The following is a 26,054-nucleotide window of genomic DNA, read 5'->3' as shown; positions in this document are numbered from 1 at the left end:
GTTTGGTTCCTTTGATTAGACCAACTGATGTAGTTAAAGGAGTTAAAAAATTGAAAACTTTCAAACAGCATTCATCTTAGTTATGTATCCCTCAAGCCTGGAGAGGCAGTGCCCTCTTCTGGTTTAATAATATAACACAAGCGATGTATTCACTGCAAACTAAGTTAAACTGAAACAGTACATGTTGCAGTGAAGTTTTCTCATGTTGCAGAGTCAAAAAATGTTACGTGTGTGTGCTTTTTATTAATTTTCTGTAGCTTCTATCTAAAAATTGTATTCTCATAAAAGTAGTAGATTGCCTTTACTGACTAGTAAGTTAAAAATCTAAGAAATCATTTAATGCTACAGTAGCTCAAGATATCAAATATTACATATTAATAATAGAGCATTAACTCTGGAGTTATGTTTGAAATTTGTAACTTCAGTAAGTTGATTATTGTTTCTACCACCACCAGGATATGCTACTTCTATGTAAGTAATATAATTAATGATGTCTCCAGCAAAGCATGGGTCTCGTGCTGCTGTCTGTATTGTTATTATTAGGAATGATTAGTGATTAAAACCACTCCAGCTGGCTGTTTGTTGCATGCATTTGGCCCTTCTTTCTGTTTGTGATTACTCAGGAACAAGCTACATTTTCATGAGCCTTCATTGTTCGTGCCTGATGGAGCGCTCGCTCCTTGCTGTTCTTTACATCATGTGGCTGCTCACCTGAGGAATGTTGCTGTTTCCCCACAGGGACAGCCTTAGCAAAGGGTTTTTGTCTGTGTTTGTGAGCTAGTCCATCACCACAGCTGTTTAGTTCTCTAGTAGATAAAAAAGAAAGAATTTTTCGTAAGAAGCAAGAAATTACAACGTGACTACTCTTGCACCATATTTTCAAGCTTTCCATAGTGTTTGAATTTTATGGTTTAATTGCATTTCCATGCACTACCTGCTTCCTAGCCCTCAGGAGGCCGAGGGCACTTAGCAACCTGAAGAAGTAGGCCTATTAGCATCCCTACGTGATCGTCCTCAGGGTTTGTGAAGAGCTAGGCTGAATGTGACCCCTGAAAAAGGGGAAGGTGAAATCATGACAGAATTTGGGTTGCAGGAGAGACGTGTGTGTTGCCTGGCATATATATTGATATGTGAGATGGGGATTGATTTCACTCCTGATTTGCATGTGCATGAACTTCTGTAAATACAGGGGAGTTCCTGAAAAGGCACTGATTTTAAGAAGTGCTGTGCAGGCAGGCATTGGTAACTGCTGTTGTTGCAAAGTGACCTTTTTTCCCCCCCCCTCCTTCACAGGCAGACATGAAACAGCTGGTGCAAAGCTCTTGAAATCTTATCAGAAACTGAGGTAAGACTCATAAAAGGATAAAAGGACAAAAGGTCCTAGAACACTGAGACTTCATATAGGCAATACGTTGTATGTTATAAACCAGTCAAGAGTTTGTATTTTTTGATTATAAAAAATAAATTTCATTACCTTTTGAGTACAGATTAAAAAAGCATAGAAAAATTGACACTGTTATCTCTTGGCAACACATAGAAAGGATCTCAAGCATGGAACAGAGTACTATTTTTAGAGTAGTAGTTTCGTATTTATTTGAAATGAAGGAATGTGCAGTATTTTTGTTATATCTCCTTATATTTTCTGTTTACCTATTTTCATCAGTATCATTCAAATTTACACATTACATTCAAATGATGAGAGGTGAAAATTATCAGGTATAATAATTATTAGGTATAGCAATTATTATGTATAATAGTATTTATATTTGCTCAATGGCAGGTTTTGCTGAATCAGTAGTTTCAGAGTAAATATGAGACAAGAAACTCTGTATGCAGGAAGATGCATCTGTTTACCAAAATTTAATACAAGTAAAAAATCCACTTTATACTGAATAAATATTTTGAAGGTTTGAGGCCTAAGCATAACTATGCTTAAGATATTACCAGTGATATATAATGCAATAACAGTCTACTTAAACTAAGTTGTATAAAAGAAAACCTATTCCTTTAAAAAAAAAAAAAAAGATACAAAGATGGCAACAATTTTCTGATAATTATCTGGCAAAGCATAGCTGCATAAGATAGAAACTTGTAGAAAGATAGATAAGATCCTAAACTGGGCTGCATAAGGCCTTGCTTTTACCTAGATACAGTAAAAGTAAAAGCAAATCAAACTTTACTGGCTGCCTTTAGGGTCTGTGATTGTTCTGTGATAACAGACTGTAGTCAGATTTTTTTTTTTTTCTTTAACAGACCAGGGCTATTTACAACAGACGAAATGGCTGGAATGCTGTAAAAGGGCTCTGACAGCCCTGGGCCCAGGCAAGGAAGGGTCTTTACAGTATTGTAAATAAAGATAGATGTTTTCTGACAACATCTCTGAAACAGAAATGGGGCACGTTACACATGGGTTGTGTTTCAGCACTTGGGACACAAATTGTAGTGCTGCCAAACAACGTCTGTCCTGAATTAGATCTTTCTCACTGTTGTAAGTTAATAATTCTGCCTAGAGAAGATAGAAAGACAATCTTAATTCTTATAAGCACAGGCAGTAAGCCTGGGCTGCAGCTCTTAAAGACACAAGATCTTAACCCAGATCCTCATATTTCAGGAGAGACAGATAATAAAGGTACTGTGCATGTATTTGGCTCATTTATCCATGTATTAGCATAATATATTGATTTTTGCACTGTTTGTTGTCTCTTACATTTCTAGTAAAATTTCTGTTGTGCCTCCAACTCCACCTCCTTTCACTGAATCCTCTGCAGGAAGTAACGCGAAGGTAAATGTACATAAGTGTGAAATATAAGTACGTATTTGTGCACCTCTTAGAGGGCCATCAAATGAAAATACTGTCTGCAGAAATGCAGTAAACGGCAACAGCTGCTCTAACATCATATTGCAATATAAAAACTGTCTTCTGCTTCTGTCACTGTTTTTATGCTGTATTGGTAGTAGGTTGGAGTCTCATGAGACATGTTTTCAATTAGTTTTCAGTTGTTGAGGGAAGTGATTAACCCCTTCTACTTGGCACTTGCATCTAGAGTACTGCCTCTGGTTTTGGGTTCCTCACTATAGAATAGGAAAGATATTGATGAACTGGGAGCACGTTTAAGTAGAGAGGCACCAAGAAGGGTGGGGTTCAAGCACTTCTGTAAGGAAAAGCTGGTGGACCGGGGCTTCTTCAACCTGAGGCAAAGATGGCTTTAGTGGATCTGACCTCTTTAGCATGTATGGGGGGTCAGCAAGATGACAGAGCTGGGCTCTTCCCAACCATTCATGGCAGGAGGAGGGGACACAACAGGCACAAGTTGAAATAAGAGAGGTTCAGACCATAATCCAGCAATCCCTTCCTCGCCCTGAGGATGGTTAGGCAGCAGATCAGGTTGCCCAGAGATGCTATGTGGTCTCTATAATCTCTGCCTGGAGAGTTTCAAGGCCCAACAGGAGACAGCACTGAGCAACCTGGTCTGAGCTCACAGCTGAGCCTGCTGCAGCTGGGAGGTTGGATTTAGACTTTCTGAGCTTCCCTCCAGCCTGGGTGATGTTGTGATCCTATGATATTCAGCAGTTATTGATAAAGCGGTCATTATTATGTGTTACTTTGATTGCTGCGAGGAAAAAAAGTGATTTTGATGGTTTGTGTTACAGCTTTTGCGTAACAGTTGCTAGTGGACAGGATAATAGGGCAGACTTACCATTTGCTTGTTATGTGACCATGGAAACTTTAAAACAGCAAATATTATGTTTTCTTACTCATGGACTCTCATTTGCAGGATCTCAGTCAGTCCAAAAGTTTTAATAAATCTGTGGAAAACTTGTTCTTGTCTCTCACAACGCATATAAAAAGTAAGTAGATTTCACTACTTTGTCATCCTAGGATAACTTAGTCAAATGCTTCATTTTTTTGGGCCAAATTGTTTATAACTATCTTACGGACATCAAAGGGTATTGACTAATGGCTGAAATGACTAATGCCAAGACTGAGCCAAGCAGAAAAATAATACAGTAAGTCTAATTCTCCTTTAGTATTCTGCTGTTTATTTAATAAGCTGATGTTACCAACCAAAAATGGCTTTCTTGTAAAGATGTAAAAAGACTGCATAATGTTATTTTAAAGTTTACTGGATGTTCAGATGCAGTGTATTTAACTCAAGTTACTACAGAGTAATACCTACCTTCTCCTGTGGTGATCTTCATGTTAACTGTTTAACTGAACTCAGCTGATCCCGTGAGTGAACCTATCGTGTAATGGAAGTAGAGTTTAACATTTTATTTCTCTAGCATTTTTCAAGAGGTCTTCTTTCTCAGTCTGTCTAGTGGTATTTTTTTTCCTTTTTCTTTTCTTTTTTTTTTTTTGTTTCAGTGTGCACTTTTAAGAACCTGCCAGTCCTAACTCTTTGTTCATTCCGATACTCTTGGTTCCTTCCATTCGCTTTTGCTGCCTGCTGTTCTTTAGGCTGCAGGCTGTGTATGTACCTCTAAGGCTTACTACACTGGGGACAGCCTGTCTGTGTGAAGAAGAGATTGAAGGCATCAATGACCAGAGGAAAACTACCTCTGAGCTTTATGAAGATTACAGGAGCTTGCAGATTTGCATGCATTTGAACCAACCTTAACATTTTCTTACTAGCTTCATCTTAGACAACCCCAAATATAAGACTAGACCTGAATAAATATGGCTTTAGTGTTTCCCCCTAACTCTTTTCTTAGCCCTTAATCACAGTTTCCTCTGACTTCTTCCATCAATCCTATTAACTACACAAATTTAATGTTGTGTATATGTGAACAAATATTAAAGATATGCAGAGACATAATATCTGCCTCCCCTGAACAGAAGTGTGGTGCAGGGTGCCATAGGATACTTCGTTACTGGAATTGCATAGCTGAAGCAGCACAGAGTTGGATGCAAATTAATTTCCTCTCCTTTCTGTTAGTTTGCGGCCTGGTCATAACCTGCAGTTACTGGACTGCAGTCCAGACCCCATCAGGACTGCAGCAAGCGACTTTAATAGTAAAAGGAAGGTCCTACTCCCCCCACATCTTTCCTCTGTCATGTTTCTGGTCTCATGCTGCCATTGCTTAACCTGAATTAGCACCAGTGTTTCTAGACCTCTCTGGAAGCTAATTTAGCTAATTAAAAGAGCAGACCAAACAAATGGGTAGTTTTCTGCTGCTTTATTGAGTTAAATAGGCTGAAGGTAGGGTTTATATGTTGGAGCCTGCACAATAGTGGGTGCTGGGCCATGTGGCCAGGAGCCAGGGAGCACAAAGCAGTGGTTGCAGAGGGGTACGGCAGCAAGTTGTTAGGTCAGCTCGTCTGTATGTGAAACCCCACTCAATTGCCGTCATCCTCGGTTAGGATAAGAACCTTTTAATTTGTGAGAAAATAACAGGCTGCTACAATCACTGAAGTCAATAATTAAAAGGTATAGAAGGTCCTTTAGAGAGAAAGGCTTAGGTTCCTTGACCAAAGAAAACAGCTTTTTCAGACAATGTGGTCTCTTAACAAAACCTGGTACTGTGATGATAAATGCTTTCAGTCACAAGTGTCTAAACTTAGTGCCCTATATCTTATCTCGATAAAAATGTCCTGGTTTGCAGAGGTATTTAATACACCCGGCTCTTGGGTATTGCAGTAAATAAATGTGGAGAACCTCGTTCTGAACCTGACTCTGATTCTATCGCTGCAGCCAGTGTGTGTGCATGTCTGAGAGCAGGAGGAACAAAGGAATAGCATGTGCAGCACAATGCCTCTGTTGTACAGTCTGTTTTTGATGGTATTACCTCCTGTTCTGGCACAGTTTGGCAGCAACGGGAGATTATAATCCAATGGTTACTATTTGGGGGGATGTGAAAGGAGTTGCTGGTTGTAGTTTTATTTGCAGTGCAAAATTGCTCTTGGAACTAGTGATAGTGCCCATTATACTAACTATCTGTGCAGAGGTGCTGAAGGAGGGAGGAATAGTTCTAAAAAATGAATATGCCTTTTTTTTTTCCCCTCACTATAATCTGTTTTGTAACTTGTTTGTTTTAAGAGAGTATGAGGGAAGCTTTTGTTAAACTACTCAAATTATGTTTACTCCATTAGATATCTCACTCCAGTCTCTTTTATGGTCTCTGATTTCACTGTGTATTTTAAAAATCTGGTTTCATTTACAGTGAGAGATGACTTAATTGAGCTTGCCTATGAATATGTCATGTGATGCCTTAATGGTGCACACAGAGTACAGTAAACATCTGACAATTGATTGCTGCTAAGAACAAAACTAACCCAAAGTGGCTTTAAAAATCACACTTAAGAGTGCCATTGTTTTTAAGTACCAAATAATGACGTATTGTCTACTGTCTGAGGTTCCTCCACAGAGATTTATGTTATGGGAGAAATATTTATTTCTTCTGAATGAATTAAACATGTGATAGCTATTTTGTGTACCACTTAAAAGTTATTAATTCTTCATGAGAGACTGTAGGATTTACAACAAAGTGTCTGCTGCTAAGCCTACTGGTTTTCAACCCCAGAAATCATGAATGAATGCTGCCCTTCCCTTTAAATGAAGTTCTGACTGTACCCTAAGGAGTAAGAAACAAAAAGCGATGCACTAAATGTCCAATTGTCCTATAGATTTATTTGACAATATACTAGATATTAGCAAAGTGCTAATTCAATTACATACTTAAGGGTGGACATAAGCTTATCTGTATGACTAATGTTAATTGAAGTCAATGAGGGCTACTTCTGTTCTTAAAATTATGTGTGGTTTGGGACCAGAGTACATAATATCTCTACTTTCGTCCATGTTTTGGATTAATTTCTAAATATTTTCCAATATACTCTTTCTAATTTCCACTGTATTGTCACTATAAGTTGTTATAACGATCTTGCTTTTATCCTGAACCAATCCAAACTGCTTTTCAAATCAAACTATATATAAAGACTGTAGAAGCTATTTCTGCGAGAAAACTGTATTTGATAGCATAAAATAATTCCTTACAGTAGCTATAAAGAAAAGAAGTAAAGACTATAATTTCCAGTTAGAACAACAATTTAGGTAAGCAAAATATAATTATACAAACTGGGACAAGTACTTGCCTTCCCCTCTTTCTTACTCTTAGGAGATGAATACTGAAACTGTAGGATGAAAGTTTGAAAGATGCATTATTTGCCTATAAATCTACAGATTTGCTTGCAATGTTTGTTATTGCTACTTCTCTCTTTGTATTCTCTTCAGAAATCTCTAAGTCCCAGAATGATATGGCTGACAGAAGTCTCCTAACAACAGATTATGGGCAGAACGCGGAAAGAAGGAAGCAAAGGAGGAGCCAGTCTGACACTGCCATCAACATTACAAGCAGGGTATCCAAATTGTTATACACGGTCTCTAACTCTAAGGGCTGTTTCAGGAATGGAATATATTTATAAGAATCATGATTTACACAGTGGGATTTTACTTTTATTTATGAGCTGGGCTTAGCTGATGTTCACTAACTGTCAAGAACTCTGATTCTTGACATGGTTTTTGACTAAGTCTCCAACTTGATCTCAGCCCAGAGCTGAAGTATTAGACCGAGATTTTACAAAGACCCTGACATGGGGAGGGAGGGGATGGATTGCTTTGCTCTCAGGTGCTCACAGACTGTGTGTTGGTGCTGGCTGACATCTGCTCTATGTGATCGTTAGGCTGTGGGGAGGTTCTCTGTCTCTTGTTCTCCTGCTCTTCTTGCTGCTGAACAGAACTAAGCTATGGCCATCCAAAACCCACCCTGACACTCACTAAGCACTTTTTTTTTTTTTTTTTGGCAAGGATTAAATAGTGACTGCTGCTTGTTGTTGGGCAACTTCCATTTTCCTTTCTGGTTACAGTCTCTAGCTTTCAGTGTCTTCACAGAATCATAGAATATCGAGAGTTGGAAGGGACCCACAAGGATCATTGAGTCCAACTCCTGGCTGCACACAGGAACACCCAAAAATCGGACCCTATGTCTCAGAATTTTCCAGACACTTCTTGAACTCCATCAGGCTCCATGCCCTGACCACTGCCCTGGGGAGCCTGTTCCAGTGCCTGACCACCCTCTTGGTGAAGAACCCTTTCCTAACACCCAGCCTGAAACTGTCCCTGTTGCAGCTCCACACTGTTCCCTGGGGTCCTGTCAGTGTCTCCAGAGAGGAGATCGTGAGGAAGCTGTAGGCCATCATGAGGCCTCCCCTCAGTCTCCTCTTCTCTAGGCCGAACGATCCAAGTGACTTTAGCTGCTTCTCATATATCTTGGTAGCCATTCTTTTGATGTGCTCTAGTAGTTTTATGTCATTATGTTGTGGTGCCCAAACCTACACACAGTACTTGAGGTGAGGCCACACCAGTGCGGAGCAGAGTGGGATAATCCTTTCCCTTGACCGGCTAGCAATGCCGTGGCATTGCCATGGGCACACTGCATGGCTGCCAGAGCACACTGCTGGTTCATATTGCTGTCAACCAGAACCCCCAGCTCTCTTTCTGGGGGTATGCTCTCTAGCTTTTTGTCCCCTTGTCTCTACATATATTCCAGGGTTGTGTCATCCCCTGTGCAGAATCTGGCACTTGCCCTTGTTAAACTTCACGTGGTTGGTGATTGCCCAACCCTCTCATTTGTCAAGATTGCTCTGCAAGGCCTCTGTTCCCTCGAGGGAGTCAATAGCTCCTCCTAATTTAGTATCATCTGCAAACTTACTTCGTGTGCATTCAGATCCTCAGTCCAGATCATTTATAAAAGCATTGAGGAGAACTGGCCCCAAAATGGAGCCCCAGGGAACTCCACTAGTAACTGGCCACCAGCCTGATGTAACCCCATTTACTATAAGGCTTTGAGCCCAAACAACCCATCAGCCATCTGTTCACCCATTGTATGTATGTACTTGTGTAGCTGTGTGCTGGACATTTTGTCCAGAAAGCTACTGTGAGAAGTTGCTTGAGAAGTTTGTGAGAAATACAGTCTTTTCATAAGGTAGGCAAGGATGAGTACAATGTTATATATCTGCTTTAAAGCTACACTGAAAAATTTGTTTTGAATGCTTTCACCTCTCAAATGACTGAACTTTCTCTATACTCAGTTTTCCACATTGTGCATACTTACTGAATTGCCTTGCTCAACTTTATGAGGTAAATGCAGTCTGCCAAGTGGCTGAATTTAAGAAGGGCTTTCGCTTGGGGCCAGACCTCATGGCAGATATTACTCACAGCTACCTTAGTGCACACGTTTTACTCTCCTCCAAAATGTTATGTATTGATAAATGGAAGAGACAGGATGTCAAATAGCATGAGCTAGTGATTTGGATTGGCCCAGCAATGTCTGCAAACTCTTGGAAATTAATTCTGGTAGTTATGCATGCAATTACACACAAAATTAGCAACGTTAACTACACAAGTGGTGTTTTCATTGTGGCAAACTATACTCATTACTGTTACTTTATCTACTATTCCACTGGCAGAGCACTGCTCTATTAATGCATTGAAAAACATCAGATTATAAAACATTATTTGTAGATAATATGGATTTCTAACTGTTTCATTGCATGATGATCAAAGGCAGCCTGTCATTTTTAAAAGATAGAAGGATTCTTTGGGTTGGAAAATGTATGTAGGAGATTAAAAAAAAAATTGTTTGTGTCAGATTTTAATTGCCTATTTAAAGGTTTAGGGCTCGATTTATGTCCACCCTTTGCATTACAGGTTTTGAAAGTTAGATTTCAATGTTCTTTGTGTTGTCAGAGCTCTATTTCTATGATTCAGGGACCTTTTGTTTCATTCAAGCCAGTTAGACTATATCTAAACTAGAACTTTAGTTTTGCTAGAATTACTGTTGGTCTTTTTTTTTCTTGTGAATATCATTTTTGCTATTTAGGTGTTTTCATATTGAAGGAAACTTTACTTGCCTGTCCCTGCACTTACATGATGGCTTTCTGTATCTTTGCTGCAACTTTAAAAATTATTAATCCCTGTCAATAGCAATATTGCATTATTCTTCCATTCGTATTTCTTCCAGTTGCCCTTTTCATTTAACAAGGGCAGATATTTACGTCATTCCTAGAACTATGTTTTCATCATGCTAGAACTAAAACTAGAGAAAAAAAAATGTTTTAAATTATGAAACACCTTTGAAAATTAATTACTCAAATTTAGAACAAAATATAATGTAGAAATCTTATTGGTTGTGATTTACACCACAGATAGTACTTACTTTCATTTTCAGAGAATGAATTGAAACAATATTTTTTCCCCTAGAAAGTATGCATGTTTCTCCTAGAAATGACTGGGAAACAATAGCTGTAACTGCCATTTTGAATGTGCAGGATATAAGACTGGGGCACCACTTCAGTCTCAAGAGCAAGATCCGTTTCTCAAGTAAGTTTTCCATATTTGTCATATGGAAAGTCTGAGCTTGATTCCTTTAGGTTAAAGTTGAAAGAGATTATGTTTAAATTCAGTAATAGTGGGGAAAAAAAAATCAACAGCAAGAACTACTAACCCCTGTAAAGTCTGAATTTAGGAAGTTAATTAAGTAGTGTTTTCTAGGGTCTCTCACTATCAGACTCTTTACGTTCATTAGAGAGACTTAAATTAGGTGCAATTATACCTACCTCGCTGGGGGAACAAGCAGAAATGTGCAAGCTTTGGAAGCATTTTGTGGTGTGTCAGTACCTGTGGGTTACTGCTCCTGTGACAGTGGATTCATACTGTTGCAGATAATTCTAATGAATTGGGCTTGGTGGGAGTCTTGCTTATGACCTGATGCTAACTTTAGTGCTGGTATTCATGTCGCATTGTCAGTCACTTATTTTCTGTTTAACAAAATCGAGAAGTCTTTCTGAACCAAGTATAGAAGCTAAAATTCAGTGTGTAGCACTTTGTTTTGGTTAGGAAGTGAAATTGGTGGTGTTTCAGATTTTTAAAAGTGAGAAGAAAATTTCTCTACTGAGAAATATTATGTTTTGGGGTTTTCTTTTTAAGTCTATATCCTGAACACATTTTTTTTTCTGTCTGTTTCCTTTTCAAAAGGGAACTAAATGAATTCTTACATCTATTTTTAAGGTAGGGCAGTTATTACACATAACAACTTCTGTGTACTATAATAACAGCACACTGCTTTCGGTTTTCCACATCCTGTGTTTTTTGTTTTTGTTTTTTTTTTCAGAAGTAATCTCAATATATTATCTCTTCTGCTGCACTCATTCTTTAGTGCTTTCTGCTGATGGTGCAGAAGAGGTTCCTAGGTCTGTTAAATGTTTGTTATCTATTTCTGATGCAAATAAGTTCTGTTCCCTTTGTTGATTCAGTCACACTGTAGTCTTTCTAGTCTTTTGGGTAATCCTTGTTATACAATTATTCTCTTAGATCCTCACTCTGTAAAACTTCTCACCTCACTCTTTTCCTACCCACTGAACTGTGAACATACTTTTCATAGATCGTATCATACAGGGGTAATGATGTATCAGAATGACCCCAAACCCATTTTCAGCATATCTCCAGCCATGTATGTCAGTCTTTTGGCACTTCAGTAACAACAGGGTTCATAGAATGATAACAGAGGTAGCTGAAGGTAAATCTCAAGTTCTGCTACTATACAATTTTCAACAAGTTATCAAGGCTTTCGTGGGAAGATTGGGAAAGTGAATGAACTTAAAGCAAAGTCAAGAAAACATCAGAAGTTTATTTATTTATTTATTTGTAAAATTACTGTTTTGTTAAAGATTAATAAGGCATTTTATTGGTGTATTGCTACATTTGGTGTGTTGTTAGTAGACTGTTGTTAGCAGTTACTGTGGTAGTAGTGATTCATAGCTTAGGTGGTCGAGTGTTGATTTTAGAAAGTTATGAATATAATGAATGTACTACTAGCTGGCATGAGAATGTTGTAAATCAAAGTTTAAATTAAGTTACTACATTTTCTTTGAAAGTGTGCCACCTGCATGACGTTGACCAGAGTGAGTTGTAGCTATTTACTGAACTTTCTTGTGATAGCATTGCTGAAGGAATCGGAGTTTTTTTTCTTAAACAAAACAAAATTAATTGCTGAATCTCTTACAGATTAAAAGTACACCCAGTCTTCAACAGCTCATCACTGGGGCCCAAAATGATAATGAAATCCTTACCAAAAGGAGTTGCAAGCAAGAAGACGACATAACAACCAGTCCCACAAGTGATGCAGTTTTCTGTGATGGCAGGAAGCATGTAAGTTGAAGTGCGAAGCACAACAGAATAGGTACTAAATGAGGACAAATATAAAAGCTAGTATTTTGGATTGTGTTACAAAATGAAATAGGGATTTTACTTGAGTTTCTCTCAGATAAAAGGCTGACTGCTTTTGGCATAATCCTTGTGGAAGCAATGTGAGCTTTTTACAGCATAAGCCAAATCAAATTAATAATAGATAGTTGATAAATGGATGTATCCATTAATAATGAATAATTGATGTGTCTGGTTCCTCTGAATTTGGCTAGTTCAACTAACATTCTTTCAGTTCTGTATTACTGTTGGGATCCTGAATGTGTTTCTTTCTAGATTAGTAGCTGGCTTTTTTTCTTAAAACATCATTTAACAGAGGGATTTTGTTATTCTGCAAGGGCTGTGGTAATGCAAATGTCAGTGGAAATTCAAATGTCAGCATGTCAGTGAATGAAGAGGAAGCAAAGAGTTACAGAAGTCAGGGGAGCAGTTCATAGGCTCAGAGGATGTCACTGAAACCTCCCCTGATGGATGACATTTTGAATACTGCAAATGACAGAGAAGGAAGCCAACTGTAAATGAATTCAGTACATGCTTTAAAGTCTCTGTGATTAACTGTGGAAGATAATTTCTACGTTTTAGTGATGAGGTTAAGCAGGGTGAAGTGGCCAAGGAATCCACGACTGATATTGTAAAGAAAGGAAATAAAATGGCTTTTAGGGAATCAAAATTAACCAGACTGCTCACTTTGCAGAGGAGTGAAAACACACACAAGGCCTTTGGCGCTCTCACAGTTTACTGTGCTGTGGAGTCTGAGATGTTGCACAGACAAATGAATAACTATTTTGGATGACATTTGTGATTCTACTGGCAAAAATTTGAACTTTACTGTAGACAATCCATTCTTAAAAGTGAAATATTTTCTACTGTCTTATAGAGGGGGGAAGGTCAAGTTCCATTAAACTTCTCTTTATGGGTGTTTGATATCGATGACCACTTCATGAAAATATGTCTTCCAAAACATAAGATGCCGTTGCTTCCAGTCATGCCAGCAGGAGTACAATACATAAAGTCATTGCTAAATCCGTGTTCGCTGAAGCAAGAGTGATTTCTACATTGAACATATTTAATTTCTGATCAGGTGCGAGATGTATGTATTGTTTTCAGTCCTAACATCAGTAATCAAAATAACTCTTCAGTTTCTATGAATAAATAAGAGGTTCTGTGCAAAAAAAATTTGGAGCGCTTCTGCAGAACTTCTGTTAAGACATATGAGATAACAAAAAGGTCTATTTGCATTCCTTTGTCACGAAGGATTTTTGAAGAATTTTTTTTTTTTGTCAGATGAATAAAAATATTCTTTGTCAGGGAGTGAAAGAGCAGAACTGAACAAAGGAAGATCTCCCTGCAAGGGAGATAGATTACACTGATACACATCTTGTAGAGGGAGCAAGATTACATGCAACAAGCAGCAGGTCAAAACAGCCCTAACACTACTTGTGACTTCCTTAATAAGCACTCTGACCCTTCTTTCATCAGGTTTCTACGTTGCTTAGAACTTATAAGATAGCCTAGATAGCTTCTCTAATTTAAGTAAGCTGTTCATGTGAATTTTAATGTGAGTATTTGGCAAGCTGCACATCTGCAGCATTGGCAAGAGCATCTGCATGGGAGATAGATATGATCTTATAAACACTACTCTGCACTTTTAGCTGCTGGGTTGTGCAAGCAGAACTCCTTGGTTAACCAGTCCTGTGTGGGCTGTTTTTTTTGTTTTTTTTTTTTGGTTTTTTTTTTCAGACAGGAGTGATCTAACGCAGATATCTTAACAATCTCGGATGATATTGTTGTGAGATTAATCCCAACAGCAACTGCATCTTCATGACATATGATATGTAAAAAAAAAATTCTAGAGCCTACCTTAAAGAGTACCATTATAAATGAATGGAGACCAAGCTATTTTGATTGAGTTGATAGTTTGTTACAGTGAAGATGGCTAGATAGCACTAGCAAGTTAGGTGCCTGTGCTGGGCCACAGAAAAGACCATAGTCTCTTCATTCATTTCAGTTTCATGGCTTCTGTAAATGCTAGAAACAAATACTGTTTATATATAACCGGATGGAGAGCATCTAAACCTTTGCCCTGTAGGTGAAAGTAAGTAGATGAAAAGAGAAAAAAGTGGCTGAGGTGAGCCAGGAAACACCTTCTCAATGCACTAACTTATGACAGCTGATATCTTTGTATGTTAATTTTTCCTGAACAGTATGGAATCTGTCATTTTACATGGAATTGGGTGATCTCGTAGCGTATTTGCTGGCTGTGCAATGCTGCTTTTGTTACCAGTAATACCTAATAGAACCTGGCATCTCAGCAGTGGTGCTATGAGCATCACTATTAACAGCAGTCTAGTTCTGTATTTCATACGTTCCTAGATTTCAGAACCTTTTCTGAAACCATCATTGGGAGACAGTACTTTCTTCCTGTCAGACACTTTACACATTTTGCGGATGGGAAGCCACAAAGCAATTTATTGGGAGACAATTTTTAGATCTAGAAGTTATCTAAGAAAGCACTTTGTTAGCTCAGAGAGTTTGCTGAAAAGGTAAAGCAGTAGAAATGCAATTAGTTATAATTTTCAGGGTTGTTACGGAAGCAATAGAATGATTTTATAAAGTTAACATAAAAACCTCATGATTTACAACAGCTCTGCAGTCATGGCACTAAAGATACTGGCATTTGAGGGAAATAAATGTTTTGTCCTATTAGATCTGAAGCTACTTTTCTCAAACATTTGTTTTTTCTTAGGGGAGTTTGTATAGTCTTAACAGCACTTGCACTGAATCTGGCAACTTCGGCAAAGCTGACATCACAGGAGAAATAGAGTTTGCCATAAGATACATCTTCAAGGCTCGCATCTTAGAAATTTGCATCAAGGGATGCAAGAATCTGGCTTATGGAGAAGAGAAGAAGAAAAAATGTAATCCGTAAGTATTTTGTAGAGAAAGAGAAAAGAAATAATAAGCAAAATATTTTGGTTTTAAGATACATAAATATAGAAATGGATTGATATATGATGGTATGCCATGTTAGCGCACTCAGAACATCCAGTGTATATATCTGCACTTTTTACAGCTACACACTGCAAGGCAAACAGGTTTCATACCAGCACTTTTTGATTTCTGTTCCGACCATTTTCTGCTCTTGTCTGTTCCCCTGCCTGTGAGCAGGCAGTTGGTTATCTGTGTTGCTGATGAGCAACTTTGGATCTTGAGAGCAACTGTTTAGATTCTAGCTCTTAAGTTGTGCCTGCAAAATTAATATACACGTGGCTAAACCATGAGATGGAAAATTGAAATGTGAGTCATGTTGCTAATTCATCCACTGACTCATTGTGGGTTACTGGGTGATTGCCATACTACTTCTGTGCTTCCATCTTCCTCATCTGTAATAAGAATGGAAATTTCAGATGCTGCAACACGTTTTAAAATCTAAAGTTGGTTAATAATTACATATCACAAGAGGAAGAAGTACCTACTTCTGTGGATAAAATAGGTCACAGAAATGATTGGTTGGGCAGTTAAGCCTTGGTGGTTTGTTTGTTTGTTTATTACTAATTGATCCTCTCTGACCGTGCAGCAATCATTTGCGGAAAATCACCAAGCAGAATACCTAACAATGTATTCTACCCCTGCTGTCATGTGGTGTTTGAGCACTTGAGTGACCACACTGGAAATTGCAGAGTTGCAATCACCTTCCCCCGGAAGGAATGTGGCTTTGAATATCTTGCAGAGTAAGGTCATAAAGATGAGCTTTGTGTTAAAAAAAGCCTCGCTGGAACAGCAGCTTACGAAGTGGAATAGTTTGGGAGTGTTTTGGGGTGGGTCAAGGTTCTTTAAGTCCCCTGGTAATAAATTTGGGCAATCAGTTGCAGGAAGTCTGAAAGGTGATGTGGGAAGAGCTGTGTACTGGACATTATGTTCTCTGTTGGTATATATTTATGTATTTCTGTTGGTTCCCAAACCAACAGAAAAAAGTACAGTCAGTGCACTCAGAGCACTTGACAGAAAACAAACTTCTAAGTGATGTTTAAAATATGTTGAATTGTTTGACTGGTTTGAGGTCTGACTGTCTACTTGTTACTCTGTCACCCCAGATCAGTTTAAGAGGCTAAAAATTCTACTACCTGAATATTTTAAAAAGTAGTTCTTCCCTATGGATAGGTTTCGAAAAAATAGGGAAGAAGTGTAAGTTCTGATTATAGGAAATACAACTGACTGTAAATTAGCCAGGAAGTTAATCAAGAGGCTGTTTTGAAATTGGTTTAAATCATATTATCTGAAATTTATACCAAAAATACAGTTGCCAAGCTGTGAGCCAGCACTCCCTACTGCTAATACTCTTCAGTTTTGAAGCTGTAATATAAATACAGCCCACTGAACTTATATTAAGGGGAAAGTTTAAGTATTAATTTTGACATGACCTACACATGAGAAACTTTGGGTAGTTGTCATTGGTGCTTGATACTTGTTCAACTCAGCTTCCAGAAGAATTTCATTTTTTTACTGTTATTTACTTGAAAAAGCATTAAAGCAATTTTGAACATTTTACATACTCTTCTACTATCATTCTAGTGGTTATTACAACAATTATCATTTGTAAGTTACGAATTATTACGCATTATGTGTGATTATACCTTTTATTTGCCACATGTTACTTAATTCTGTGAACAATCAGCACAAACAGCAATGAACCTAAAGGTTTTTGAGTTTTGTTGTTTTTGAGTTTTGTTTTTTTTTGAGCACATAATACGCTCTGTGCTTTCCTCACAAAGCTGTCACTACAAATGACAAGGTGACATTCTTGGTGGCTATTTTATTGGAGGCCAAGAGTATGTAAATAGAAGATTCGCATTCAGAGCCTAATTCTTTCCCAATTAGAATAGGATTGAAACACATTATCTGAATGATATACAGAGACCTTTATAGCCTGAGTGTTTATTTTAATGAAAATGGATACAAATCACAATTTGCCATTTTATTGCTTAGTAAATTATAAACTCAATACAATTGTTTGAATTAAATAATTCATTGTTCTCTTTTAAATAAATCATTTTTCTTCTTAGTTTGATTTTTTTTTTTCTTCCCCTTCTGGTCACATTCCATATATCCTCTCTATTTACAAGCTATGTCAAGATTTATTTACTTCCTGATAAATCTCCTCGGAGTAAGCGGAAGACAGCTGTCAGAAAGAACACAGTGGATCCAGAATTTGATGAGACTTTGAAGGTACTGCTTGCAATTGTGTGTCGCTAAAAGCACTCTTCCATGGTAATGTCTCCTTTTATAATGTGCAATCCTGCAAGTTCAGCATTGTCCTGATGGGGCAATTGCAGGAGTCAGTGACAACAGTCATTAAGAAATGGTTGGTTTCAGTTCAGATAACTTTTGGACTGAAAATGCTTTTAAAGTTACACTAGTGAATTGTGCACCCTCAAAAGAGTCTTCCTTTGTGCATGAAACACGCTTAAAGGTGTTGTTCTGAGTTACCTTGTAGCAAAAGCAAAGTGTCCTTTATAGACATGTTTCTGGTGCCTTCAGGAACTGAGTGTATTGCAGAGCAGAGTGAGTATTTTACACAGGTGTCCCTTTCAAATGATGCCCTTTGTTTTCCGTGTCACTGGGAGTCTGCAGTTAGGATGGGGCGCCCCTGGATTAGTTTTGTTGTTTCCGGTTTTGTGCCCAGGTCACTACAAAACCTCTTTTTGTGCATTTGTGCATCAGTGAGCTGCAGCAACACCTAATTTTCTGTGAAGTGTAGTCTTCGAAGAGATGTGAAACAAAATGAATGGACGAAATTACATTATTTCTCCTTGAGCTACATGAAAGTTTCAGTGTGTATGAACATCACCAATTTGTAGCAAGTGAAACAGGCAAAATGTTTGAAAAGAACATTGTTAAAAATTGATAACAACAAAAAGATGTATACAATCTATGTAATTCTCATGTATCTTGAAGTCTGTAGATAGTGTATAAGTTGGGAGAAAAAAGCACCTAACACTGAAATAATTGGCTCCTATTCTATAGTCATTTTTCAATGCCAGAGCGATGCAGAACTGGTAGAGAGGGAGAGCCATGCCTGAGTTGGCTGTGTGAACACTAAGGGTAGATTAATTAGAAATGATTTAAATTGGTTTAAACAAGCAGAAATGGTCAAACGAGCATAGTGCTAGTACAGGTAAACTGCACCACAGCACTGAGAGCCAACTCAGTGGGATCTGTCTGCAAATGAAGGCACCTGCACTTGGGTACGTGCATTGGTGAGGAGCACAAGTGCTCTTAAGAGTTGCTGGAAGCTAGGTAGGGTGAATCAGGGTCATTCTTCCCAGAGCCTACACCCAGCCTGTGATTCAGCAGCCCAAATGTCAGTAGGGATGCCCGCAGCCATGTCATTGCCTCGTTTTCAGTCCAGGTGGGTGCAGGTTACCAGACTTGTGTGGGTATCTCAGATACCCAGTGATATCTCAAAGAGCTCTTAACTGTGCTTAGGGAGTGGATCAGGGCTTTAAGGACTGGTTTCCTGAATTACTGCCTTGCTCCTGCTGACTGCGTTGAGTAAATTTCCACTGACCAGAATGGAAGTTTTAGCACCTTTGTCAGGTGTCTTAATCTTGACCTGACCTCCAACCAGAGCAGCCAAATTGTACTGGGAGTATAAAACAGAAAAGTAATTTATAAAGAACAATGGTCAAGAATTATTTGAAGTTCTGGATGAATTAAAATCTTTAGCAATGGAAGCCGAGGTATTCCTGGAATGTCGTTTCATATTTGCATGGGCATTATTTTAGCATTTAAGGAGTGAGGTAGCATGGAAATTGCAAGGCACGTTCAGACAGCATAGTTCTGTCTGCATCCTGATGCCTTCAGCCATCCTGTGGTCAGGCTGCCTTTGAGCAGGCTGTGAGCATGGCTCTGCGTTCACCCTGTGTGTTGCTTTATAAATGCTGCTTATCTTTCCAGTACAAGATTGAATACTCCCAGCTGGGAAGTCGGCAGCTTCAGATCTCTGTGTGGCATGCAGGAGCTCTGAAGTACAGGGTGTTTTTGGGGGAAGTGGTGATTCCATTGGCCACGTGGAATTTTGAAGATAACTCGATGGAGTCATTCAACTGGTACCAGCTAAAATCCAAGGTGATTGTTAATTCTTGTGCTTGTATCTTAAGAACATGATGTTGTGAAAGTTATGGAAGAGATCACCCTTCTGAGGTCATTGAGGGAAGAATGCTGTCAATCCAGCCCATGAGTAACACCTGTTATAAAAGAGCTGTGAGAATGATGTGGAATAGTATGTAATGCCAATTTCTGTATGTCTCTTCTTTCAGCTTGAAAAGCCTGAACATAGTCTTACCCAGTACAGTGGAGAACTCCTGGTGTCTGCAAGACTGTCGGTACCAGCCCAGTATAAAAATTTCCAGTTTGAAAGATGGATGAGAGAAGGTATGAAGCATTCCAGAATACATGAATCCCTTGGCTAGAAAAGAATTAGGATCAGTGAAGGACAATGTGCCTACTTCACATTTTTGTTCTTTTTAGTGCCAGCAAAAGTTGATAATTTCAATAGTTACAGTATGATGCATCCAGATGTTTGGCAAGCTTGTACCTGTTATGGTGTTACCAGTAGACCTTATTCTGGAGGTGGTGTAGTAGTTTCTCTGCTCAAGGTAGAGACTAGCAATTTAGGTAAAAGGTGGAAGGGAAATGGCTGCAAGGGTACTGGACCAGCCCCTTGGCTTCCTCCAGTGGTCTCACTTGAGAGAGATTGTTTCACTTGGAAAATGACTACTTCAAAATGCATAGGATTCAGTTTTTGATAATGGAAGGCTTGTACGATACATTAAACATTGAAATAATGCGTCAGAGCAAGCATCTGCTGATGGAGAAATATAAACACATTGAGGGGAGTGGATAGGGCAACCTCACCTTCCTTACCTCCCAAGTTCATAGTAAGGTGTGGAGAGCTCCAGAGCGCTAGTAATGCTGTGTTTGGGAGCATAGAACAGGTAGAGACCAGTAGAAAGATCTTAATTAGCTGTTAGCTTAATTTTGTTCCCCCCCCCCCCCCCTTTTTTCCAAGCAATCCCAAAGTCACCAGCTTGCTTTCTTCCATTTTTCTTCCCTACTCATGCCTGCTGTGCCTCTGCTCTACAAACAGAGCTGTAACAGAGGAGCACTATCATGTCACAGGTTGGGCTGTTTCTCCTGCTTCTGGCTTTGTATCAGGGAAATGCTCCTGTGGGTACTGCCCCGTGGGTACTTTTTGCAAAACAACTGAAAGCTCTGTGTTTGGAACAGGAGTCACAGAGCAATCTGCTATTCACTGCTTGCTTTCTTTGTGTGAATCGTGACCTGTGTAAGCAGGTTCAAATCTTTCAAATGATCTTAATACAGCACTGGGTCCTTATTTCAGTTGTAGCACTTACTTAATAATTTTCCTGCTTAATTACAGGGGCATCTGATGTTATCAGCTGAACTAACTGGTTATTTAATGTGATAAATTCTCCTGTTTCAGGAGAAAAAGACCAAGGAGTTCCCAACTGCCAGCTTCAGGTTATGATATTTGGGGCCAAGAACTTGCCTGTGCTGAGACCTGCTGGAATGCTGAACTCTTTCGTTAAAGGGTATGTACGAGACTTAACACTTCAAATGGGAAGTGTCACAAACATCCTGTGCAAAGGTAAGAATTAACTCGCTTTCATCAGGAGACTGCTGTGTGAAAGTGGCACTGTCCATGCACTTAGTCAGACTTGCTTGTAATTGTGACAGTTTACATCTGAGTGTCTGCATAACAGCAGCACGCAGCAGGACACTGAAGGGTCCTGAGTGGAACATCACAATTTACTGTTGGCATTAAAATTTAGAGTTCACTATTTTAAGCATCTGCTTTTTAGACGTTAGGAGGAAAAAAATGTGTGACACAAGAGGGAGGTGAAAATACTGTATTTTCATTCCTGGTTTCAGCTGTGCCCTTGCACAGTTTAATACAACTTTGGAAAGCAAGAAGAAAACTTTGGTCTACGCATTTTAAAAGAGGAAGGACTGAATTTTTCTTCAGTGTGCTCTGTGCTTAGTATGTGGGGCCATTTTACTTTCTGGATGTCAGACATTACTGTGTTAAAGTATCTCCTACAGCCACTTCACCTGCTGTGGTACCTATCTTCAGTGAAGTGGGTGAACATTTTATCTACTGAACAGGCAGGTTTCGGACAGTACTAGGTAACAGAACTGGGAGTAAGGGCTCCCTCATCAGCCAGTGCCAACAGAGGAAAAACAGAAAGACCCATACTGAAGGCAGACAGGAGCCAAAGTCCCCAAAAGAAACAAACTAGCATCATGTTCTACCTTGCACTTAGCTGAACTTTTTGCTATTTAAGGCAAAGTGAAGGGTCCTGGCTGAGTAGCGCACGTTCTGTTTTCTGATTGAGTAACACACTGCTTGGCTTAGCAAACTTGCTGAACTCTCATTGTTTTTTTGGGGGGGAAGCTGCCTTATCCTTCCAGACCAAGCAGAGTTAAAGCAAAAGTCACCTGTCCTGAAGAAAGAAGACTGTCCTCAGTGGAAACATTTGTTTGTCTTTGACGATGTTACCCCAGCACAGCTACAGCAGTCATGTCTGCACTTGACCATCTGGGACCAGTCAACTTTTGGCTCACAGGATCAGTTCCTAGGGGGAGCCAAGCTTGGTGCAAGTAAGTTCTTCATCACTAAATGTTGAAGGTATTTGGGGGGGAAAAACATTTATTTTACATTCCAAAAGTAGTATTTGCACTGTGCTGTTATCTGTCATATGCCTACACAGACAACCCCCAGTCCCTGACCTAAGCAACTTGTAGTCTCAGGCTTTGATCCTCCAAGAACCAGTGCCCGTGTTTTAGTTCAGGCCTGTGCAGAAGCTCCGGGCTGTCAGTGGGAATTGTCAGGCAAAGACATTTGTTAGCATGGTAACATTCAGGGACAGAGCCTGGCCATACAGAAGACAGGAACAGAACAGGTGGGTGCATCAACTCATCTGGAGCTCCCTATGTATTTTTCAAGACTTGTTCCCTGAGCAGTTTTCTATGACTTGGCTATTTTTAAAATAATAGCAATCACTTCAGAAGTAAGCATATGAATTTCAGCCTTGCAGGTATCTGTTCTTATTGCTTTATATCCACAAATCCTTCCAATGGGCAATACAGAAAGTGAAACTTGCTCAGAAGCCCTAAAGGGAAGGACTAAGGGCATGTATGAGCATTAGGCTCTGGTCTAACATCAAGAAGAGCCTTCTTTCTCAAAAGGTCGGAAATGTCTGAGAAATGCTCTAGAATTGAGAGCAGCAGCTTGTTTGTCCAGTCATTTGGGCCAGAAGTGGTACAGAGCTGGACCTAGATAAGTTTTTGGGTAAGGCCAAATGAAAAGTAACCCCGTGACCTTCCCTTTTGCTTTCTTGCAGAGGAATCGTTTGGATCTGCAGGCCTTTCTCAGGTTTCTCAGTCAGCGCTTCAATGGCAGGAAGTGCTCTGCAGGCCAAACACGTGGATGGACTTTACACTTGTACTGCATTCAAATATGGAAAACTTTAAATCGTGAGAAATTACTGCACAATAACTTTTCCTTCCCCATATGTGATGTTTTAAATTCAAGTGGCATATACACATGCCAGGTCTGGGGAAAAGGTGCGCTACAACAGTACCTACCCCAGCATCTAGGGAGTAGTTATATATTTGAAAGGGTGTGACACCGAAGGTTGTGTTTCTCCAAAAACTAAGGCTTTGTTATCTGTATCTCTAGGTGGGATGTAAGGTTAGTATTGTTTCTTCCGGAGTAACAAACTTTGAAACGGATTATGCTGACAAGGCACTAGCAGACAGATGGTATGCAGCTTCCTATGGCTGGGTATAGAGCTGTGGTTACTTGAAGACAGATTGGAATACTTCATAGGGAAAAATTCCTATCCTTTAAGTTACATGATTTCATTCTGGTTTTGATGCTTCATAGGTAACCAGAGAGGAATTGAAACTAGATCACTTTTAACAGTTTGCTGTAAATTAGTGATGCTAACACCTCTATGCTTCAGAATTACCTCTAGTGCCCGTACTACTTTGCATAACCCTAAAAAGCTTCTGCCTGGGTGACCCACCTGTCTTTCAAATATGTGCTGTACTAAGGTGCTTACAACCAGGTAAATGTATAAATTCTCCTTCAGTAGGGGAGTGCAGGACATCAGCTAGTAAAATAAACATGGTTACAGAAAGTTCCTTGTTCTTCTCAGCTGCTGGTGTGAACCAGTATTAACAAGCCTGACTGATCCATATGGTGTATGGCCCAGCTAAGCTTTTTACTTACTCATGTGAACTATTGGAAATGCAAGCCTAACGCCAACATGCCGTCAGCTCCCTTTGCCTCAGATGAAGCAGTGTTACAGGCAGCAGAAGCTTTGTATATACAACCCTAACTAGTACTGCTGTTACATACCTCTTTTCCCTCTGACTGAAGTGAAGATTCCAGCACATGTTATCCTTTCTTCCTTTCCAGAACAGGATGGTGGTGGTTAAGGACGCAGAAGTGAAAGACAGGGATTCATATGCTAGCCTCAGAATCTTAGAAACCAGCACACCTTACACAGCATCCACCCTACACAAGAAACACTCAACTCCACATCCTTTGTTACTCTGCAGATCTTTTATTTAGATGTTTGCTGCTGCAAATAAAAAAACACCACACAACAAAACTCAACTGGAGTATAAAGCAGCATAGATGTTGTAAATGGAAGAGAAGAGCTGACAACATACTGTATCTCACTTTCTAACAGATTTTCAAGGAAAGGGGGGAGATTAGTGGGGAAGGAATAGTCACAGAAATGCTCTCTAATAGAGAGAATACAACTGTGATATAAACAAGCAGTCCCTTCATGTTTGGAGTCTGAAACTTTAAATCAAACATTTAAAAAATTAGAAAATTTGTTAGAAAAATAGGTGCAGTAAAATTGTATATATTGGATCATGTGTACATATCAATTTTCATCATTAAGTAAAAAAAGTGATCTTTACAAATAATGCTTTATAGTAAATAATCAGTTGCACCGCAGACTACAGTGTTTAGACTTCTTTACAGATGCAAGTCTCATTAAATCTGAAAAGTAACAAAATATACAGAGCAAAACTATTTCCCTTTTAAACTAGTACAGCAATCCACATATTGCATATTTAATATATATATAAATACTACACTATAACTGATCAGTAATGAAGCTGGAATGCAAACACAGTAGTGTATTATTCCAACAGAGTATCTGCCTAGTTGTTATGTAAGGAGGGTGTCAGTGTTCCTACACCACACTTGTGAGCTGTCACTGCAGAATACCTCCAATTGAGCACAGTAACCAGAAAAGCCTTATTTCCATGCGAAGTAGTTCTGAGGTGTTGTCAGTTCTTTTGTTTGTGTATCAGGGAAGGTGGGCATGAAGACGAAGGAGAAAAAACAAGGTGCATGCACAAGCACACACAGGTGTTTGCAGTTCCTGAGTTGTCTTCTCAACTGTTGGACTTTACACTGTGACTGTAACACAAAGACATATGGCACAAAATTCATCCACAGTTGCTTATTTTTAGACCAAGCTGAATCCAGCACCTGCACAGGACCTGCATCTACAACTAGATGTTTGTAGGTTTGCAGGTTTGTGTTGCTTAGAAGAGAGATGTGACATAAGCGTAAGGCCTTTTGGCACTAAGCAAAGGCATGAGCAAGTTACCAGGATCAGTGGTATGATGAATTTTTAACTCTACCAAATTTAACACACAGTATGGAATAAAGGGGAGATGCAAACACCTCTGGGTTTAGAGGACATTTGTTAAATATCATAGTAACCCCTCCTCAGGGAAAACAACAACAAACAAAAACACAGCATTAAGATCTGCTTTTCCCACAGTCTTGGTTTCTCGTTATAAGCATCATTACATTGCCTCAAACTCATCAATTCTCTGCTTGGTGTTGCCTTGTCGGATTTGTCGCAGTGTCTTGTACTTGTCACGTCCCTGTCGCACGTTCTCTGAGTGGATAATATCATTTTGGGTCCTCTTATCTTCATCTCTAGCCTGTGCCAGCTCATCTGTCAGTGCCTGCAAAATAAAGAACATTAAAAACAGATTATACACAAGAAGCTTTCAGCTCATGACAGCAGTGATTCTGGTGAGACTTAGTCTTTAAATGAACTTCTGCTTCTCGTAAGTAAAGTGCTTTGTGTATTTAACCAAGTGGTTAAATTATCCATTCTCCAGGAATAATTTCTTCCATTACTCTCCCTCCTCCAAACATTTTCTTACCCTCAATTGCCTCTGTACACGCTCGTTCTTCTCAGCCTCAGTAATGCGCTTCTCCTCGTTGCGGTCATTCCTGATCCCCTCACTGGACAACTCTGCGCTGTAGGCAGAGTACTCGGACCCTTCATCGTGCAAGTTATCATGGACGTGGTAGTTCACGGTCTCATAGACAGGTGGGGGTGGAGGTGGAGCAGTCATTACCAAGTGCAGTTCCTCCTTTGTCTTTACCAGATCCTCCTGGGCTTCCCTTGCCTAGGGAAAAAAAGAGTAAAGAATATTTTAATACATTTGGTTTAAACAAGCTTAATGAACACTTCAATGCTTATCTTCCCAGTTTTGTCATTCTACAATGAAAAGCAAGAAATAAGGAATTAAGTCTCCAGCTGACAGTACTTTGTTGCTTTCTTACGCAGATTTTTTTTTTGCTAGTAACAGTATCATTACCCATGGTGTAATATGCAGGATAGCTAAACTAAGAATATTCCTCCAATAAAACAGTTT

The 26,054-nt window shown here is 39.2% G+C and overlaps 2 protein-coding genes across 7 annotated transcripts in view; one reads left to right on the top strand and one right to left on the bottom strand.

Moving 5' to 3' along the window:
• The window catches only part of SYTL3 (synaptotagmin like 3), a 36,412-nt gene extending 11,034 nt beyond the window's left edge, over positions 1-25,378 (top strand). For 4 of the 5 annotated variants that reach the window (XM_083830944.1, XM_083830941.1, XM_083830943.1 and 1 more), the window contains exons 5-16: positions 1,294-1,345; positions 2,716-2,782; positions 3,777-3,849; positions 7,233-7,357; positions 12,063-12,206; positions 15,007-15,185; positions 17,384-17,486; positions 19,218-19,388; positions 19,580-19,694; positions 20,767-20,875; positions 21,739-21,944; positions 22,688-25,378. In XM_083830944.1, coding sequence (XP_083687070.1) covers positions 1,294-1,345; positions 2,716-2,782; positions 3,777-3,849; positions 7,233-7,357; positions 12,063-12,206; positions 15,007-15,185; positions 17,384-17,486; positions 19,218-19,388; positions 19,580-19,694; positions 20,767-20,875; positions 21,739-21,944; positions 22,688-22,824 — 1,481 coding nt within the window. In that variant the 3' untranslated portion in view covers positions 22,825-25,378. Of the gene's footprint in view, positions 1-1,057; positions 1,131-1,293; positions 1,346-2,715; positions 2,783-3,776; positions 3,850-7,232; positions 7,358-12,062; positions 12,207-15,006; positions 15,186-17,383; positions 17,487-19,217; positions 19,389-19,579; positions 19,695-20,766; positions 20,876-21,738; positions 21,945-22,687 lie in introns of those variants that run through there. The other variant, XM_083830945.1, reaches the window with a different exon arrangement.
• EZR (ezrin) overlaps positions 23,898-26,054 on the bottom strand; it is a 37,514-nt gene continuing 35,357 nt past the window's right edge. For both annotated transcript variants that reach the window (XM_083830946.1, XM_083830947.1), the window contains exons 13-14: positions 25,557-25,805; positions 23,898-25,352 (exon numbers count right to left, since the gene is read on the bottom strand). In XM_083830946.1, coding sequence (XP_083687072.1) covers positions 25,188-25,352; positions 25,557-25,805 — 414 coding nt within the window. In that variant the 3' untranslated portion in view covers positions 23,898-25,187. The remainder of the gene's footprint in view (positions 25,353-25,556; positions 25,806-26,054) is intronic.

This window comes from Anser anser, assembly GCF_964211835.1.
Source record: "Anser anser genome assembly, chromosome: 3".
Classification (NCBI taxonomy): domain Eukaryota; kingdom Metazoa; phylum Chordata; class Aves; order Anseriformes; family Anatidae; genus Anser; species Anser anser.
This window is presented reverse-complemented; position numbering and strand designations above follow the sequence as displayed.